At 45.3% G+C, this 21,488-nt stretch overlaps 1 protein-coding gene across 2 annotated transcripts in view; it reads left to right on the forward strand.

Moving 5' to 3' along the window:
* rarga (retinoic acid receptor gamma a) overlaps positions 1 to 21,488 on the forward strand; it is a 47,389-nt gene that overhangs the window by 12,250 nt on the left and 13,651 nt on the right. Inside the window, exon 4 of one of the 2 annotated variants that reach the window (XM_050064175.1) lies at positions 1,328 to 1,690. In XM_050064175.1, the coding sequence (XP_049920132.1) occupies positions 1,522 to 1,690 (169 nt within the window). In that variant the 5' untranslated portion in view covers positions 1,328 to 1,521. Of the gene's footprint in view, positions 1 to 1,327; positions 1,691 to 12,792; positions 13,343 to 21,488 lie in introns of those variants that run through there. The other variant, XM_050064176.1, reaches the window with a different exon arrangement.

Below are 21,488 nucleotides of genomic sequence, written 5' to 3' on the forward strand. Positions count from 1 at the left end.
TGTGCGGTGCATATGTGTGCGTCTTGGAAAGCTCTCCCTCTTTTTCCTGGGCACGGCGCCACCTCCTAGTGCCCCCCAGTGCCCAGACCCTGTCACTGTTCCTCTATGCGTTTTCTCTCAGTTCAGCAGTTCACCGGTTCAGCCTTAGATCTTTTTCCGCCGCGCCCCCCCACTCCCCACCCCCCCTCATTTCTTTGTTTATACCGAATTCATTACCAAGATTTTTTCCCTGCCTTTTCTCCCGGATTCACAAGCCACAGCAGTTCCAAATTCCTTGGCTCTGCTCTTTTTCAAAGCCACATTTAAAAAACAAGCTGATCACACCACCCACTCATGAAATCACGCTAGGGAAGTGAAAGTCAGAAAGAAAACATGAAAAAGAAAATGGGGAGGCTTTGCTGGGATTTTTTCCCCCCCTTCTTGTATTAACAGTCAACAGTGGGGCATAACTGCAGCCTTGTCCACACTTGAGCCTGACTTGTCTGTGCCTACTGTGTGGAGTCACAGTGACGAGCGGGCTGCAGGAGGTTAGAGCCAAAATGACTCTGTGGGATGGGAGCCTGACCTCAAGAGAAGATAGTTGGAAGTGACAGCAGCAGTTAGCAATCAGTGGATCTCATTTTCCCTACCCTCTACCCCCATCGACCCCCCCGCCCCCTCCCTCCCTTCTTCATGGACCCCGTGTCTGGGCCTCTGGTCCTGGGGGAAAGAGGCAGAGAGGCAGGCTGCTGTGCTAGGCTGGCAGCAGGAACAGAGGAGCTCTTTATAGTAGAGTTCTGGTGATTTAAATCATATGGCATAGCCTGGAATCACTGTAGAAGTCTGGAAGCTCTTCAAAACTGCAAGAACAAGAGCTCTCTCTCTCTCTTTTTTTCCCCTCCCTCCCTCCCTCTCGCTCTTCCCTGTTATAACTTTTTCCAAACTTCTTTCTTATTTTCTTTTCCCCTCGCCCAGTCCCAGTTTTTCTGGCTTTTCCTCTCACAGCTCACTCATTCTTTTTCTCTCACGTCTTTATCTGTTTTGGTTCTCGCCGTCCTTCCTCACTTCCTCTTTCCTTCCCATTCCCTCATACCTGGTAGCATGAGGCTTGCACATCCTTCTTACATTAGAGCGGTGGATAAACTATTCTCCGTCCCAGAACGCAGATGAATCGTGGTCTCAGAGTTGACATGAGGTGAATTTTGTTTGTGGAGTCCGGAGAGGCTCTCGAAACAAACCGCTGATTGTATCGTCATGTTCGTGCCAATCACAAAACACTTGCACTCATGTTTTATGTGGTGAAATTATTAGCAGGCAATAACAAATCTCTCTGCCTTGTCTTCCTCAGAAAAGTGAATTGGATGACCCCTCTAAAGTGGAGTCACTAAAACCAGAGGCCTCATCGTCACTCATCCATTCCCCACATCCTGAGAGTCTTCGAAAGGACACGGATTTCAACTTATCCGGGGATTTCCAGGTGTTGTGAGAGCCGCTACTTTCACCCAGCGGCCTGCCGCAGACCCCTGGGTGTGCTTCACTGCCATGGCTACCAACCGGGAACAGCAGGTGGGTCATATGACCGGCTTCCCACCTGCTGTCTACCCCTTCGCCTTCAACTCCATGAGAAGCCACTCCCCCTTCGACCTGCTGGCCAACAGCAGCCTGTTTGGGAGATTCGGTGCTGACCTGCCCAAAGAGATGGCCGCTCTCTGTAAGTCATTTTCATCACAGCGTGCGTGCTGGACTATTCCTCCCTCTCACGTATCATTTTCCATTTCAACTCCAACTACATGTAGAGTCCATACCTTAATTTAAGGCGAGTCACATTATACAATTTGGACGTGCAGTGGAAAGAGGAAAATACGGCTATTTAAATTGCACTTCATTATGTGTAATTTTGTGGAAATGGAAAACCTTAGGGTCTGTTTGTGATATAGGACGAGTGGTATGAAGAAAAAAAAAAGCCTGCAAAGAAACCATGAAGAAAAAGTCCACTTTCATCAATACAATGATTACTCTACTCCTGTGGTTTCCGTATAGATGCTCGTAGATGGTGTGGTTTTGACCACAAACTCTGGCTCTGGCTTCGCTCGTGTGTGTATGTGCATGTGTGTGTATGTGTGTATGTGGACCTCTCGCAGAGCTTTTGTGAGGCAGACAACCCACAAGTCTGCAATTAGAGACAAAACAACATTCTTTCAGTGTGAGGTGATGAGTGCTCTGAGCATCAACAAATATTTGAAAACGAACACAATTGCAATTCAAAGTCTTATCCATGTGTTTCTTTAGCATGACCACACAGCTTCTTGTTGGAAAAAAAAAAAAAAGGTGAGCTGAAGACCGGTTTCAAACAAACAACCAGACATACCACAACAGCTTGCTCCAGCAGTGTCAGACTTGTAGTTTCAGACCTGACCACAGGGGGCACTGTTGTATGCTGAAGCACTAAAATGGGATGATGCATGTACCTCAGAGCACAAAGAGGAGATTGTTGGCAATCCAGAGTGTTTTTCTGTCATGGAAAAACTAGTAAGATTACACACACGTTGCCGACATATATTGCTCTTTGTTCTACACACCTGCTGGTTTCAAAAGGCAGTTTTTAAATCAGCGTTAGGATTCTAGGTCAGGGAGTATCCTTGTATAAAACCGCCGTTGAGGATGTCTGTGTGAGAGAAAGGAAGACAGAGAGTAAAAGAACAGAGGGAGCACTTTGGTTGAGGTTAGGGCTTGAGGTAAAGGTAAGCGGGAGTTATTTGAAATCTTATCTGGGTGCAGTGCTAAAGGGGCGGCAGGTGGTGGTGGGTGGTAGGTGGTGGAGGGGCTATAATGGGTGTGGGTGGCAACAGCTGAGTGCAGAGCCCCCCTGCCTGTGTGCGCAGTCCCCCCTCTCTCCCCTACCACAGCATGCCTGAGCACCTCTCCAGCCTTTCAGCCGTCAATCACTACCTCACCCTCACCCCCTCCTTCCTCCTCGCCGCTGCTGCCCACCTAATCCTCAAGGTATTTTCATAGAACCAGAGCGAGCGAGAGAGAGAGAGAGCACCTGGGGGTAATGTCCTAGTGTGGTGGAATCCAAGAACACACCCTGCTAGGAAAACACACAGATACACACATGCAAACACACCACCAGAGACACTCTTCCCACTCTCTCTCTCTCTCTCTCTGCCTGTCGCTCACACACAGAGCACTTCTTTCATCTAAAAACTAGAAACATACCCCTGACGCAGAGTGAAATCCCACCGCACTGACAGATGGATTCTTTTTTGGGTTTTCACACTGGCATGAGTTAAAACAAAAACAAGTATCAAAAGCACAAACAGACGCAGGCAACCACATGCACTGGGGCCTTCATACATGACTGCTTGTACTGACACATCCACGCTGGCAGTGGTATCGTTCACAAGGGTTAAGGACTGCAATTATTCGGTCTAAGCTCTGTGGCAGGGCTTAAACAAGGCTGGGGTCAAAGATTAAGTCGGGATCATAGTGACAATTAGCGTCGACTCGGCTTTATGTGCGTGGATTGACTTCTTTTAGCTGAACCTTATTATTAGCTGATCAAATCAATGTAATATTGGTCTAGTTTTATTTACTGTGAATATTAGAATCAACATATTTAGTCCTAGGAGTCTCAAATCAGCACAAAATTGAACTTTTTCTGTATTTTTTTACCCAATTAATTACCTTAAAGTACATAATAGAATATTAGACAATAGAATATATCAAAAGCTGTGGCTAATGATAATCAGGTCATGACTGTTTTGGCTATTTGAGTAGTTGTGTACTCTAAAAAATGTCATGACATAGCGAAACATGAAAGTTCCTAGAGACCAAGAAATGTCCTTGAAGTTTTTTTTTTTTTTTTTTCTTCAGTTAATCGACTAATGGTTTCAGCACTACACACGCCTGCAGCTATTTGTGCTAAACCTCATTCAGAATTACAACCGAGTATCAGTTCAGCTCTTGGCCAATGAATGGAAAATTATCAGCTGCTAGTATCAGCTTTTAAAACATCCTTTTGGTGTATCCCTTGACAAGGAATGTTACAAGTCATTTTACTGACAGCAGTCTCATTCCCCCACTCTCTTAAACGTTAGCGGGGAAGACAAAAGGCCTTGGTTTGGACATTCCCCAGGCCCTGTTTTTTTTTTCTCTCCTTCTACTTCTTCTCCAGGAGTTGGCTTAACAGGCCTGCTCATTGTTGTCAAGGCTGTCTGTGGGCCAGACTGAGAAAATACCTTCCACATAAAGGGAGTAGCACTGCGGATATTTCTGTGTGTGTTTGTGTGTGCAGTAAATAGTGCTGCATTCTTGCCCGGCTTCAGAGCTCCGTGCGTAATTGTTGTTAGAAAAGGTAGCCTGGGTGACACCTACCTTTGTTGGGCGTGCATGCTGCGCCGACAGGTCGGAGCACCTCCCACGGCGGCGCTGTGTTTTGGCACCAGAGTGTCTTTGGAAATACCTGTTTTGCACAGTGGTGGGAAGAGACAGGAGAGGGCAGAGATGGCTGTGTTTGCACATGCAGAGATAGCAGGCTTTTCTTTATTCTTAACGCAAACATGGAGGAAGTAGACCCAGAAAACCTTAGAGCTTCACTTCAGCGTTCAAGTCATGTGTGAACTCCCACTGTGGGTGTGCTGCAAGACTCCCATCCTTGCCACCCATGTCTTTATAAACGAGCAAAGGCGTTTGTTCATCCATGAGAGGGTCTGACAGCTCTCTGTGCAGTGTGTAGCAGAGGCCGTTATCAGTTGATCCCTGTCATTATGGGAGCCCTTCAAACAAACAGTTGGAAGCCCATTAAGGCCACTTACTATGTGATAACATCACCACTGAGCCCTGAAACACCTCTATAAGCTTTCACCAATCAGGGCCGGAGCCCTGGCCCCAAAGCCAGCCACAGGGATGTTTTGAAAAGCTAGTAGGTCATTTCCTTCAGCCCACATGGCTCGGACCAAAATCTGCAGTCCTTAGCTGGGCTCGGACTTTCCATTCAGACCGTAATTTTGAGCTTTATGTTGAGTGAGAAAACCCATGAGAGGCTCAGCTGTGAACCTTTTCAGCTGCATCACAGTGGGATGAAATTAAAAGGATTGTATTAATAGAAAGGAATGAGTAGCGTGTTGAAACTTGTGTAAAAGCTGCCTGAGACTGCTCAGTTGTGCCTCTAGTGGAGACAAGGTGAACAGCTGTTTATGTAAAGTGTGTGTTGGGCATGGATTTATACAACACACACACACACACACACACACACACACACACACACACACACACACACACACACACACATGCACACACATTAGCATACTGGCTGCCAAGCATGTATGCATACATCCTTGTATGCGCATGCGCACGCACGCACGCACGCACACGCACACACACACACAAACCATTAAGTCAGACAGACTGTGAAAAGGACCAAAATGTTCCAGCAGAAAAGAATATCCTCATGCAGAGTGACATAATTAAAAACACTCATTGCATTCTTAAACACACACACACACACACACACACACACACACACACAAGGAGGTCATGTTGGCTTAGGGAGCTCAGGGAGTTGCGTAAAGGAGCCATTTTGGTGGGAAATGTGGTATGAGAGGGAATGTAAAAGCGAACCTTTAAATGGAGGAGAGGGACAGCGGGGAAGGATGTCGACGAGCAGAGTGAAGCTCTCCGCTGGATGCGGAGCGGAGCACAAACAGCACATTGTGCCGCTTTATTTATTTTCATAAAGGTTGAAGTGCTGGGTTTCAGCCCGGCCTTGGTGGAGGTACTGTCGGTGGGTACGTGCCTGACTGTGAAGGTTTGGATTTTGCGTATGTGCGTGCTTATGTGGGTAAGCTGTATATTTGAGTGAAGGGAGGGAGGGGGGCAAAAGAGAAAGTGAGCTATGTATGGATATGAAAATGATGAGCTCAGCCCGGCTGCTGCCGCTCACTTCCTTGAAGGCACAGGCTTCCTTACAGACACAGAAAGAATCCCATCTCTGTTTTCTTCTTCCCTTCCTGTTTGCTCTTCAGAAACGGTGATGTCACCGCTCTTTTAAAACTATGAAAGGCCCTCAGAGACACCTGAAAGTTATATTTTCTGTTTGCTCTTGAGAGCAGAGCTGATCCATCTCTGACCTCTGTCAATCTCAGTGTCGTTTACTGATCTCTGTCAGATTTATTGAAGGGGCCGAAAAAACAGCCAGTGCCTGCGGTGAAAACATTATAAATGAGGATTTCGAAGAATTTCAGGAAAAAACTTCAGGAATGAGACATATGTAGTCTCTTATTTGAACATTGCATATGGATTATAATCATTTAAAAAACTGAAACTGATTTGTAATTATGTCTGAGGTGTATTTTGATACATTTCAATACTATCATCCCTGATCTCTGATTTAGGATCACCCTCTGCCAATGTTGTGCATCTTTCTTGAGAAGTATTGAAATCATCATATTTTCTGAGCCTTTATCAAAACCATGCAAGAAATCAATTCTGGACAGTTTCTGTATATAGGTCAAATCCTGCATGTGTTAAACCAGAAGTGTAATCTCTATCCTCTATCTAGTCTACAGACCTTGTTGTGAGCAGTTTCATGTAAGAACTATCCTACTTTACACCAAACTACACCCGTCAACCATATCTCTGCACAAAAGGAAGCATGCATAGACGAGAGGCTCATGCTCATGACAGCATTAGATGTAAACATTAATGGCGTCCTCCTCAGTCGAGCTGTGGTGCTAGGTGAGCTAGCAGTAGTTGCCCACTTCCTTCCGCTCTTTAATGCGGTTGGTGGGTGTAGTTCTATGGAAGGAAACTAGCTCCTGCATTAAACTGCTCACAACAACGTCTGTGGATTATCTTGAGTAAGCGGGTCTAGTGCCATTATTTTGGAGAGAAGGCAGACATCTCTATGGCTGATACCTTCAACACTCAACAACAAACACAAAAACAATTTAGATTGACAGATAGCAGGTAGGTAAGAGGAAAATATGTACTTTTGATTTTGGGCTGAACTGTACCTGTTATCAGGAAAAGCACCATTATAGCGCCATCTGCTCGCTTGCATCTCTGCTCCTGTGACCATGAACTACATAGCAAATTAACAATGCAAGAACTGGACAATTTGTGTGTACTTGTGTGTGATGACAGCACGTGTAAGCGCTGTTTGGCGGTGTCCTTGATCTATCAGTGAGACTGGAGCCTCCTCTGCTTTAATAAACAGCCCTGCATCGTCTGACATCCCGGCTTTCATCTCCCTTGGCGACCGCTAGCCTCAAGATGACAGCTCTCCGAGGCGCTCCTCTCTTTTTTGGAAATCGATTTCCCTCACATTGCTCTTTTTGTATTTTTCAACCATCGCTGGCCATGGTTCAATAGATGAAGGGGAAAAAACGGACTGAAAGGCCCACTTTGTTTTTCCAGTCAATTTAAAGCACCCACTGAAGGAGTTTTTGTGAAACTGAGTGGAATATCTGCTCCTCCGATGATATCCACCTAAACCCTGTCGGCTTATGCACTCTCTTGAATTCCCTTGCTCTTTTCTCTCTCCTCTTTCTCTCTTTCTCCTCAGCCTTCACCTTGGATTTCCTCTCGTTATCCCTTTGTGCAAGTTGGAGCCAATTTGCCCTAAGTGCTTGAAACTTTTTTGAAACTTTTGCGTGTGTTTGTGTAGTAAGTGTGTGTGTGTGCTTGTGCCTGCATGCCTGCGTGTGTGGAAAGTCAGCAAAGGTTGCTGGTAAGGGAGAGGCCACAGAGTGTACTACAGCTCTGACACGATGACAGATGAAGATAAAGAGGCTACTATTAAAAATGGGAGGGGTCTGTTTTCAGATGGGCCTTTGTGGGCACGTGCAAGAGGAAGAGCGCGCAATGGCGAGAAAGGAGGGATGGGCTCTCAGAAGGCGTGGGAGGGCACACAGGCACAGGACAGGCCTATGAGAACAAGACGGGGGGTTTCGTATTTTTGGCCGCACAACTAAAAGATCTTTCTTTTTTCCCCCCATAGAACACGGGTAGCGAAATGTCATGACAGTGCAGATAGAGGGAGAGGGAAAGACGGAGAGTGAAAAAGACTGTTGAAAGATGGCCAAGACTGATAGGGCTCTGAAAAGTAGCTCTGTTAGGCCTTTGGTGGGACCAGCATGTGAACAGAGGCCAACATGGCCGCCGCTGAGAAACGGGCTCTCTCATAAGTCATGCCTCACTCTCCAGACACCTCTCCTCAGTGACACATCAGGTATCTTCAAGAGATATATTGTGAGAGAGTGGAGTAGATGAGTGGATAAGATTACATGTCTCGTCAAAGCTGAACATGTGTAAAACCTGCGGCTGGGGGAGTAGTTGATGGATGTGATGAATAAGAACGCGAGGATTGCGCTCTGTTTTCGCTAACAAACAACAACGTACCGTCACTCAAATAAATTATTACTTTTTAAAATGAGTTTATGAATGTTTTTGGGTGCATTGATCTGGTTCTTTTGGCCGTTCATAAAAGAAAGACTTCAGTGCTGGAATTATGGTCTTTTCATAAAACTGGGCTGTCTATCAGGATACAAAAACTTGGTGCTACATTACCAGAGAAAACAGAGAAAGCTTTTGCTTAAGAAGTAGAAAACCCACAACTACCCGAATGCACTACGCCACACAGGACCAATAAATACCCCTGTTGGTGGTTGACCTAATTTGAGCTCTTTTGTTTTGACCAGGCCCCCAGGAACACAGCTCAGCCTTGCTTTTAATATTTCCCAGTGGCCACTTGCGGTATTGCAGCGGAAAAAAATCCTCTACAGCCTAAACACATTTTCCCAGTAGACCACTATGATAAAAGAGACATCTGTAAAACTGTTGACAGGACACCTCGAGCTGTAGACAAGGTCAAATATGACTCTTTCTACTATGAACTTTTCATCCAGGAAAGTTTTATATTTGTAAAAATTTCCTCAAGCCAAAAAAAAAATTAATAACCTCTGACATCATCACAATGTAAAGTTTATGAGCCAAGTGGGAACTAGGGAGAAACACCACTGTGCATATTCAGTGGGCCACATACTGCGGAAGATAACACAGAATCTAGAAACTTTTATGGTGACTCCACTGGACTTAATGGCTGCCATCTTGGGGTCCGTTATCTAGTTATTATCACACATCTATGGTTTTGTCACAGGAAACAATATGGTGGCCAGCTGATAACAAGGGATAATATATCTTTCTAAAAACATTTGAGGCGAGACACAGGCAACGCAGTAACAGAAACTTGGTTTATATTTGATCAGCGCTGCCAAGTTTGGCAGTCTCATCTGAATTTTGTTTTTAGCCCTCGTTTTTAACACAGGAAACTGTATGATACCCACTTCCTGTTTACTAACTCTTGGGCACTGCTGAAAAGTACACTAAAATATATTTCTGAGAATGTTTTAGGGCAGAAATAGGCCATACTGTGAGAGAATCTTGGTTTACATTTGATCAGCACTGCCTAGTTTTACAGTTTGATCTGAGTTTGAGACAGAGAGAGGAGCGGCTCTCTTTCAATCCACTCTCATACTCTTTGTGTCCGTGGTGGCGGGCACAAGAAAAGTGGAAGTACAACCTATAGATCAAGCAACAGCTCATGAACCAGCGAAATATGTCATCTGGCAGATCTGACCTGGGCAATGAGCACGGAGATCTGAGCGCTGGTGTGATGGAGGAAAGTTACTGTAGTTAATTTACACATACTACCCTCATTGTTGTGATTCTAAGCTGGTTGAAAATCAGGTTAGTACAACAACATTAACTTAAAAAATATATATATAGGCTGTCTGGGTTTTTTACTCTGTGTGTGTGTGTGTGTGTGGTTGTTTCTGAGAGTGTGTGTTTCTGAGTAACCTGAATCTGTCTGCGGTGGGAGGGCGCTCTGAACTGGTGTTCAGTGTCTCTATCATCACCGGCAATCTGTTTCAGCACGTCCACACACTGCACACATGTTCACATCAGCAATGAAAAAGCTCTGCATTCCTTTCAAAATCACCATGCCGCGTTTAGCGCATAGGCATTTGAAAACAAGCCATCTTTATTGCCTCACACACCACTGCGCTGTTGACTGCTTGGCTGGAACCTGAACGACTGTACACAGAGGAAGTGGCAACAATGTGCTGTATACGTCTTATCTGTAATCGGCATCACAGCGTCAGACAGTAGTAAAGCCTGATTTTCCTGGGCTCCGGCCCACGTGGATCCATAAGCAGTTTGGGAGCAGCTGACCGAGCGTCTCTGTCTACTGTATAGATAAAGAGATGAAACATCACATCACAAAAGAAACATTAAAGTATTCTGAATCTGTGTAGAAGCCTGATCTAATCAGCTCAATTAAATGTGATCGAAAGCAGCAGTCACACAAAATGACCAGTGAGTTGGCAGCCACTGAAAATGAAACCTTTCCAAAACCAGAAACAAAAGCAGCGAACTTTTTCAACTAAAACAAATCATGCAGTTAGGAAAAAATGGCCATAGGGAACTTGATGAAATGGGGAGAGTATTTGCAGAAACAGATGGGGGGGGGGGAATTAAGGAGAGCGATGGAGAGACTTGTGAGCCAGAGAGTGAGGGAGAGAAGGAGGGAGGGCAGGATAAGTTTGGGGGGAAAGTTAGTGGCCCAGTGGGGGTTTCTTCTAGAGTTCAACCTCTCTGGCTGGGGAAGGAAGGGGAGGAGGGAGGGGAGGCAGGGACCGGCCTGGGTCAGCAACAGTATGGAGTATGTGTAGATTAGATGTCTAAACTCACTCCGCAAAACCCTCTGAAGCGCTGGAAGACTCTCAGCTCGCAGCGCTGTGTGCCAATAAGCGGAGAACCTGGGGTTAGTGGTCTGAATTATGGTCTCAAACACAGTAAAAAAGAAATGTCAAAACCAGGAGAGCGTCGGATAAGGTCCATAAATCTCCAAAAACAAAAGAGCTTCAAGTGTGAGCACATGATATTATAAATCGATTGTGTTGCCGGTCCAGAGAGCAGCCCTGGCAAACAACTCTGATGTTACAAAGAACATTTGAACACCAGGGGATTAGCCAGTTTTTAGTTTCCAGGATGCTGTTTGAAACTAGCAGCGAGAAAGAGAGAGAAAAAAAGAAAAACACAGGAAACAGACGAAAGACGAGTGTGAGAAGAATGCTTGTGGATCATAAAAATGTGACTCGTGGCAGCGATGATTTAATCTGAAATGCATCCAGATCAGGACTTTTTTTTTTTTCTTTTTGGGATTATTGTGTAAATGGGTGGAGAGGTAGAAAAAGAAAAGAGTTTGACAACAAACTGCTAGCAGGGGGCATCTTTGATATATAACAGTGTGTTATCTAGCCTCACTGTCCTATTCCTGCTGTCATAAAGCTTCCTCTTTATGACTCGACAGCTGTATGAAGAAACACATAAAAACTACTGATGTTGTTTACTGTTTGATGCAACAAAAGAGCTGTAAAATGTGTGTGTGCCTGTGTGTGTGCAAGGCCCACATGTGTGTATATGACTGCTCGAGTGTGCCAGCTCAACAAAAATAAACAAGATCTCTCAACTGAAGGAAAAGCTTTTAGGTCAATAAACATTTTAATCGAAATCATTCAAAATAGCCCGAAACGTGAAAACACGGTTTTCTTCATGAGACAGGAAAAAGAGTGAAGTGTGAGACAGACGAGGAGGAGGGAGGGGAGGGCACTGTGTGTTTATGGAGAGCGTAGCCAGCAGCACAGATTGACAGGAAATGTTGTCTTTTTTGCCTGCTGGGCTGTACCACTTGTACTGGCCTGACAGGGGGGAGATGAATGTGCGGGGCACACAGACTAAAGCCATTCTATTATCATATATCTCCCATTGTATCGGGCTGTTTGCTTTAGCACAGCCAGAGTCAATCCGTCTGCTGAGCAACAGTTAGGACCAGTGACAGACTTTTTTTTATTGACCGCCTATTGATTTCCTTTGATTTACCGTCACTGTGAGGGCACTGCTATGCTTTATATTGAATTATTTTAGAGATGCGCGTAACAGCCTGCATTAAAGAAGGCTTAATGTTTGACAGCCACATCACATCTGCATCCTTGCATCTCTGTGTATTTCTTCATGACGGTTGCTGAGAGATAAATCACAAACAAGGTCAAGAGAACCTGCGAGAAGTGTGAGCGGCACATGGTGTGTTTGTATATTGGGGGTATTTGTCTGTGTAAATGCACGGCGGGGATTGAGCAAGGCAGCCCTCATTTATCACTGTTAAAGCACTTCCAGAGGGAGAGACAGAGAGAACTGCCCATCCTCTGTTCCCTCAAACAGACAGAGAGGAGGGAGGGATCTACCCTGGCATCTGGTTTCTGGGTTCAACCACAGCACAATGTTCTTTCTCTCCCTCTCCCTCTCTGGCTCGCTTTCTCACACACACATACTCACCCGGCCAGTGGCTGGACTTTAATATGGTTATGATTAGAGACGGGGGCTCAGGGAAGGGAGGGGAGGGGGCTCATATTTACTGCAGGGGAACTGGGGGAGGTGCGATGGAAAGACAGACAGAGACAGGGACCAGATCTGAATGGGACACGAGGGGAGGGGGACTGTTTGTTTGCATTCTGGGCTGAAATATGAAACACAAAAGCAGCACGGACAAAAAAAGCAAAAGAAGAATGGGAATAGAGTTTTGTCCTCTAACCAGATCAGTTCTTCCTCCAGTGCAGGCTCTGCTGGCCGGCCCCCTCTCCTCCCTCTCCCTCCCTCCCTCCCTCCCTCCCTCCTCCTGGGTCCCTCGCTCTAGCCCTCCCTCTCTGGCATTCTCTCTCTCTCTCTCTCCACCCCCTCTCAGAGCGTCATGCCGAGGCAGTTGGTTCGCTCCGCCGTGTCTGGGGCTCAGCGAGAGCTGTGAGAGGCTGTTATTTAGGTCTGTTACAGCAGACAGGGAGCAGCTCACCCAAGGGCAGGGGGAGAGTAGAGAGTCAGAGTCACGCTCAGCTCAGCTCAGCCAGGCAGGAACCAGATCTGCATTCCAGCTGAGAGGGAAAGAGGGGAAACTCCAGCATCGGCAGGAAAGGGCAGCAGAGAGAGTGACAGTGAGAGATAAGTGAAGGCAGGGAAGGGGAAGGCAGCAGATTCAGCTAGCTGTTGCTGCTGTTTGTTGTTGTCACTGCTTCAGAGGGTGACGTGAGCGGTGGACGCAGGGGCAGGACGCAAGCAGGACTGAGCGCTCATAGTGATTTTTGCCGAGGGCGGGGGGGTGCCATGTTCGACTGTATGGAGGCTCTGGGAATGGGCCCCCGTCAGCTCTATGATGTCACCAGCCGCGGTGCATGCATGCTGCGGAAGGCGAGCCCCTTCTTTGCGGGGCTGGACCCCTTCGCTTGGACAGGCAGTGCCAGCGTTCAGTGTAAGTGGCATCCTGTTTGGATTTCTTGTATGACACAATCATGTCTGTCTGTCTCTCCCTCTCTCTCTGTCTCTCTCTTACTGCTGGCTTGCTTACCCCTCAGGGCTCGGCTAAGGGGGCTGCTGTCAGGGGCTAGAGAGCAGCACAGGAAAAGACTGGGACAGACAGTCTCCTCTCCTCTCCTCTCCTTTCCTCTCCTCCCCCCCACAGCCCACAGCCAGTTTGAGCTGCTCAGCCATCTGAAAGAAACTCTCTGCTATGATATGATACGCGCTGTGTGTGTGTGTCTGTGTTTTCGTGTACTTGCGTATGTGTGCATGTGTGTCCATGTTTGACTTGTGGGTTTGAGCCCATGGAGTCAGGTTTCAGTGACAATGTGGAGCCACCTGAGGTTTGACCTTGCCAGGTGCTGTATGCTCAAAACAAAACTATGAGTATGCACAGATGAAAGACAGTCAGGAAGAGAGAACACTGGCGCTTTTGGATACTCAAACAGGCTTAGCTCATCGTTCTCTCTTAATGTGGGTTTGACGCTACAAGTTTGATCACTGAAGTATGTCGCCTGAAAGGTTATTGACAAATATAGCCCGTTCTGTACTACATATGTTAAAAGTTTTGTGTAGGCTGCCGCAGTCCTCATAGGTCAGAGGTTTGTTTATGCTTCTGGATACGAGATGGATAATGATATTCCTCTGGAGCCATGAATTAATAAGTAGATGAATTATTTAATGAATAAATGGATGAATAAATTAGAAATGTGGAATGCATACACAGTCTTAAAAAGCTGAGGGATATTCTTTCTTTCCTCGCATTTTTTCAGTCTCGTTTTTCCTCACGCTGCTTCCTCCTCTGACTTCAGACAAGGCTCTGACTCTAACAACAGGCCTGTCTCTGGACAGACAAAACTGGGGTCCATTTCCATACACTTCCAGGGGGCCGCTACCGCTGTGAGAGAGCGTGTGAGAGTGGAAAAGGAGTGGGGGGTGTGTATGCATGGTATGGGAGAAGTGTGGAGGAAGCCAAGCCAGATATGACAGTGGAAAAACAATCAAGAATACAAGAAGAGATAGAGCAGAGGGACAAACAGCTGAACTGTGTTTTTGTTTTCTTTGTGGGGAAGCGTTTTGAATTTGGGTCTGAATTTTTGTGTGTGTATTTTTCTGTTTGTTCGTCCTCCTGCTTTTTGTTCCTTTTTACTGCCTCTCGGGGGGAGTCATCTGTCTTCATTAATCGTGAAGACACCAGCGTTTCAGTGGCTGTCATGCACACTGGCTGAGCTTTAATGAAGACAGATGCCCTGTCAGTGGAGGCCGAGGCCAGGGGGGACTCCAGCCAGCCCAGCCTGCTCTGCTTAAAGCAAGGGGAGCCCTGATGATAACAAGATGAGATTTGTTTATTTAATCAATCAGGCCTCTATGGCCTCGCCTTTTAACCCACACACACGCATACATTTGAAAATTAGGCCGTCGGATTCCACAAGTACATTTTTCTTTTGGGTCTTTGTTTCCAGAAAATCAAAGAGATAAAAAAAAACTCCTGAGAAGCTGCCCCGAGGGTGAGGGAGCTGAGTCTAGCAGAGCAGAGCAAAGTGGAGGCTGGTGTGGTGTACTGTTTCAAGCCCTCTGCGCCCAATAACCTTTGTAAACAAGGCAGCCCTATCCCCGCATGAGGAGCCATATAATGCCTCTCTTTGCTGAAGCGGTTGCCCCTCATTGTCCTCATCAATGAGGCTGATGAATTGATGTTTGAGTCTGATATCTCATTAAGCCAGCCCAGCTGCACAACAGAGGGACCTGTCTGGCTCCTAATGCCACGCTCGCACTCAGCACGCACCCTGCACACAAAAAATAACCAATGGGTTTGTAAAAGGAGTCACCTGGCTCTGGCATGATACTCAGCAATGAATTACTATGGTCAAACTGTTTTTTTTGGTTTGTAAAAATAATTCAACAGTGTGGGAAAACGTGTGCTTTGGATAGAATTTCATGAAGACAAAGTAGAAATCTTCAAATGTTTGGTGTGACAATCTGAAAAACGTTTGCCCCTTAAATCTTACCCCAAATGAGTATATCCTATTGTGCTGGCTGTAAATCTCCTGCGGTGATAAGTGTCACTGTTGTTGGCCGTTGGCCCGGGACAGTCAGAGGACTTAAAAGTGTGTGGTCAGTTTTCCTGTTTTTTTTGTTCGCCAGTGGAAGACCTCAATGTCAGAGGTTAGTGAGAGGCTACGGCCTGGCCAATGTCAGATCTACACCATGTGTGGCGGCCTTGTCAGCTCGCTGAAAAGGAGACCCTTTCAACCAGCTTGGCTTGTGTAATGCTCTTAAGTGCCTTATACCACGGAGCTGGTACTACATCTGAGCTGCCCCGCGCGTAAGGATAATGGACACTGATTTAGTCATACGTCAATGAGAACTGAATTAGTCAACTGCCAGGGAAGCCATTTGAGAGAGCCTATGCAGACCGATCCCCTCTCTGTCAATGTTCATTTGCTTAGAAGAATGAGGCAATTACGATTAGCAGTTCTCCAGGGTCAGAAGAAGGGGAAATGTGTTATTCTCACCAAAACACACCCGTGGCTCGATCTCTCTGAACACTGTTTGGATATTAATTGTGATGCTCGCGAGCGATACATACAAGAGAGTGACATGGCAGTAACAGATTGCCAGAGTGATCCATCACTGTGTGTGTAATCACACACATGCACAGGCACACACGTCTCTTTGTTTTCCCTTAATGTGCTGTTCAAATGTGAATTGAGGAGCTAATTGAAATGGGGGTATATCTCGGCAGCAATGGCAGAGAAATAAGAGCTTCCTGTGACCGCTGGCACATTCTGGCCCCCGATCATTTTCTCCCTGATGGAAGTCCGCAGTTATTTCATTATAATTACAAAAGATTCAATTAAAAGATTAGAATGCCTGAGGGGGCAGGAATGGGAATAGATAGTGGTATCTTGGTTAGGGGGGTGGTGTATGTGTGTGTGAGAGAGAGAAAGAGAGGATGAAGGAGACTTATAGTGCAATGGTTGCAGTTCTAATGAGGATGTGTCAGTGCTGTTATATATACATAAACCTTGTTGATCCTTTCCAGATAATGTCAAATGAATGTGCTGAAGTTAAAAGGCTTAAGTAGTCAGCTGGTCCAAGGTCACTGAGTCGTAATTGATACGACCGAGGGAAAGACCTTCACTTGTCTCTGAAAACAATTATGCCAGTGCAACTAAATGAGCTGTTTGAAGTAGAAAATCAGTTCAGATTGAAATGTACAAAACACTGAAGCATGAGAGGAACCTTTTCTGTGCTGTAATTCCAAACTGTAATCAGAAAAGCGACTAATTTTAGAGTGCAATGAGTGGAGAGCTGCTATTTCGCTAAGCTGCTTGCTGGGAAAAGGCGCATTAGGGAAGGTGTATATAAGTGTGTATGCATGCATAGACGATATGTGGCAATGTATGTGTATATGCTGTCGGTATGTCTTCATAATACTGTATTTCGAAATAGATTAGGCAACTGCAAAAATCATTTTGTCGTATTTCCACTTGCACTCTGCAATGACAATGAATGAAATCTGAACCTATAATATTAAAGTGCGGGTAAAGCCAAAATAAATATTGGTTATGAGTTTGTCACACCACAGAAAAATGTATCACTTACTACCCAGCTAAATTTCAATGATGGTCATAAAATAGTGACAGGGACGTGTCAGCTGAAGGCGCTGAGCCAAAGAACGAGCTGCTACAAAGTGACAGACTCTTGTTAGCAGCTAACCCAGTAGCACAAAGCACGCACACCCTGAGCCAATGAACAAACCACTGCGCAGTGATAGACTCTTGTTAGCAGCTAACAGCAGCTAATGATAGCACAAAGCACACATCCACAGCAGTGAACAGTAAGATTTATGATCGGGCTAAAACGAGTAACCGGTATGTTCGTGACGGCTATTTGCTTTTGTTTTTATGATTGTGACATTTAACAGTTTTTTACTGAAGTATTTATTAGATTGAAATAGCTGAGAGAGCTTGTTGAGCACAGCCAACTCTCCACTCACACACAGGGAATGAATAAGACGACACTGATACTATGCCTGCTAATGTTAGCTTCTATGTTGTAGGAAAGGGGTTATGTTAAGTATGTATATATATTTATATGTATATAAATGAGTCCTACACAGTTCCCTTTACACATGTTTCACAACAAGTATTTCTGACATGTATAATGTGTTTAGAAAGAAATCTCAGACTTTACTTTACCTGGACTTTAAATATGATTTAGGTCAATTCTAACCATATAGGTTAGTAATAGGATATTTACTGTATATATTTCATTACAACATGGAAACATTTTCACAGCATGAAGCCATATTCAGTATAAGGACTACTTGTGTTGCAGTATCACACCACCTTGCTAACAGATCCGTCTCAGCCCTGCAGTAATAGCCGAGCCCATTAATAGGCAGTGCCGCCTATAAATAAACAGTTTCAATCCCTGCAGTTGCTTAAAGTTATTTCCACAAGCCCCCTTTTCATGTGTGGTTTTTGCTTATGCATAAATATGAGCGTGTCAGCCCGTGCTTGCGTGTGTCGAGCCTGTATGTGAACTCCTATATGTCAATGTATGCAGTGTTTACGTGCCGGTTTGGCTGGCATTTGGGCACCCAGACTGCTGTGTCAAATGCAGAGACAGACAATGTGCCAGCCTGGATTCCACAGTCCTGTGTTGGAATCCAGCTCCGCTCTTAACAGCGTTTATAGCCCCTCTGCAGCGTCAGTCACACCACTGTAAATAAAACTCATCAACCACCGTGAAGAGGCTGGATCTGTCACCTCGGACTCACTGTCCAATCTTCCCGATGTTTTTTAGAAGTGTTTCACAAGAGTACTTACGTGGAAACATTACAAGGAGTCTCGTTCAGCTCCATAACTGCAGAAAACAACATGACAGAACAGGCTGTTATGAGGCAACTGGGCCAACAGTTTGCCCCTTTGTATCAGCAGAGTATAAAATGTGGACTTTTGTAAGTTGTTTCACAATAGTTTGCTGGTCACAGAGGTATTGTGGCTGCCCACCCTAACACCCATGTCTGGCTGCTGCTATTGTAGCTGTTTACTGAGAACAGCTCTCTGCCTGCCAGGCACATTTTCCCTTGTACAAAGGCGTGGGCAATTGGCAGGCAGTGTCTGTATATGTGTGTGTGTGTGTGTGTGTGTGTGTGTGTGTGTGTGTGTGTGTGTGTGTGTGTGTGTGCACCTTGCCATTTGTGTGTGCGTGCTGTACTCACGCATGCACCTGTGAGAGTTTATTTCGCTGGTGAGCACGCAATGTACTCTTGCGCTTGTGCGTGTTTGTGTATATAGTATACAGTATATAGGAGTGTGCATATGTCAGCTCGGAGCCATGTGTGAGTCGAGTGTGAAGATAGCAGTTCTGTTACCACCGTGTTATTGACTGACAGCTTGGCTCAAGCGTTGCTAGGGGCTCACTGTTATGAGAAGCAGAGGGCTCGGACAGCCAAGCCGGGACTAGAAACTCAGACGAGCCCGACTGTCCTCCCTCTGTGTATGTGTGAATGGGCTGTGTTTACGCAGCCGACAGTGTTTGGCAGGGAGTGGTGGGCGGCTGGTGTAGTACAGCTATTATCTGGGCTCAGGGGTGGAGAGTGATGGAAGAGAAGTTGGCCGAGGCACGGAGGGAGGGGAGGGAAGGCCCGCTGGCGTTGTTTTCGCTTGGACATTAGTCAAATTCTGCCAATGTGCATGTGTGCAACTGCCATGACCACTGTTCTGGAAGTGGTGCATGAGTTCATTTGTATATACTACTTTCATTACATCATTTGTTTGTGTGTGTATTTTGCCTGTGTGATCACTGAGGGGGAACAGGTGTGTGTGTGTTTGTACTCCAACAGGCCTGTAATTGTGTGCCTAGCTGACAGTTTGGGACTTTTTAATGGGAAATATGTCAATGTTATATTTATATCATGATATGAGACTAGATCTCATCTTAGATGTGGTAAGTGTTGTCTTTTCCTGGTTTTAAAGCTGCATTACAGTGAAGTGATGTAATTTTCTGAACTTACCAGGCTGTTCTAGCTGTTTTATTATCTGTCTTTACCCACTTAATCCTTAAATCCACATTACTGATGATTATTTATCAAAAATCTCGTTGTGTAAATATTTTGCTGAAGCACCAATATCTAACCCTACAATATTGCTATAATATTGATATTGAAGTATTTGTTTTTTGTTTACCCACTGACTATAGTTGTTTTCAGACCGCACAATTCTGGGGACTCCTGAGAGGAACTGCACACTAGGGAGCTCCCCCAAGAAACTACACTCATTCAAGGCTATTTTTTTCTGTGTGTATTTGCACTGCCAATTTGAACACTGATGTGACGTTCTGTAAAACTGGTGGTTTATATAGCAACGTCCATTTTGCTTTGACAAGTAAAAATCATGTTGTTTTTCCTTCGTCACATATATGGTCATTAAAACCTAGACTTCACTGGCGGGCCATTTGTCCGTGTGTTCCATTTTTTTTGTCACAAGCTGTTGTTTGTGACTTGTGTAATTTACACGGCTAACAAGTTTTTTTTAAAAATGGGGATTGCTGATGTTGCATTGGCTGTGTTAGACCAATCAATGTGCACTTATGACATCTGGACCAATATGCTTACTTCACTTGTGCTGGGAGAGTGCCTACTCTGAAATAGGAGTTGAAACAGTTCCTCAAAATGGGGTTAAATAACTACGATCATTCCCAGTTCCTCTGGTGCGTAGACAACAAAAAGGAGGTTTCTTCTACTAGGTTCTTGGAACTATAAAAAAAGTTCCCCTGGTCCAAAAGCACCTTACATTTACACGTGCAAATGAAATCAGGTTATACGCAGAAATCAGGTTAAGACAGGGAACAGGAGAATGTGTCCACATCTTGAAAACTTTACATACAGCTGGTCAGTGATCAGATTTCTCTTTAACCTACTGTCATATTTTTGATCCAAGACCACACAGTTTTCCTTTTTACTGTGCGCATATGTCCGAATATTACTACTCCATCCACAGCTGTGGAAACTGATTATTTATTCTACTTTCTGTTTCTGTTTTAGTCAGATTTTGGATGTATTTATTTTGGATACATGGATGCACAATTACAGTAATGACCTTTCCTTTCATCCCGCTGCATTGCATTCACAGCGATGCATTCCCTGTGCTGGCTCTGTTATAAACCTGCGCAAACATGGCTATGAAATCAGATTTCTCCTGCAGAAATGTAGCTATCTAAATCTGGGTTTTTTTTTTGTAAGAACAAATAAATCAGGTTACTGCAGAAAAAAGACAGTTACCAGGTAACTGAAGTGAGTGTAAACACACTCACTGCCTCAGCGGGCCCCTGCAGGAAATGTCTTGCTCTGAATCTGACACAAGAAGTGCATTCTCACTTACACACATGACATGCGCTCACAAGCAGGTATGCATGGACACAGAAAAAAAAAAGCATATGCTCTGCAGTGACTACTCTCAGAGAATACGTCCATGTTTTCACTGTAGCATGACCAGTGATTAAATGAGAGCCGGCTGTAGTCATCCTGTCAGTAGGCCTGGATTTATCAGCTCCTGCTCCGCTGTTTGAGCACCTCACATTTGCCAGAAAACACTGAGAGAAAACCAGCCAGCCAGACAGACAGCCAGTTAGACAGGAAGCGATCCAGCAAAGGAGTTCAGGGCTGCTCGGGATGATTTATGTGTTGTTCAGGAATGCTGAATGAGTTCAGGGTGCACTTCTGTTATGGGAACTGACTGAATGGGCATTGCTTGCCTTCTCTGTGACGTTTTCATGTTGCCTGAATGGTTATAGTCTGAATGTCAAAATGTGACATTATTGCCCCATATTACCATGGAACTTCCAACAAATCGAGAGGCAGACAGAGAAGGAAGTGAATCACTGAGGCCCCAGTCTGAATTTCTTGTCAGTGCTCAGACAGCCTCCGCCCAGACGCCGAGTTGGGCAACCTGTTGGCGGTTGGTTGCCAAGCAAAAGTGAAAAACTCTGATATGCATCATTGCTCCACCAAACTACTCAAAGCAGAAGTTTCTCAGAGCGACTTCTACATCTGATATGACTGCGAGTGTTTTTGCCAGTTTTAGGGG

The sequence above is a fragment of the Epinephelus moara genome, chromosome 16 (genome assembly GCF_006386435.1).
Source record: "Epinephelus moara isolate mb chromosome 16, YSFRI_EMoa_1.0, whole genome shotgun sequence".
Taxonomy (NCBI): Eukaryota; Metazoa; Chordata; class Actinopteri; order Perciformes; family Serranidae; genus Epinephelus; species Epinephelus moara.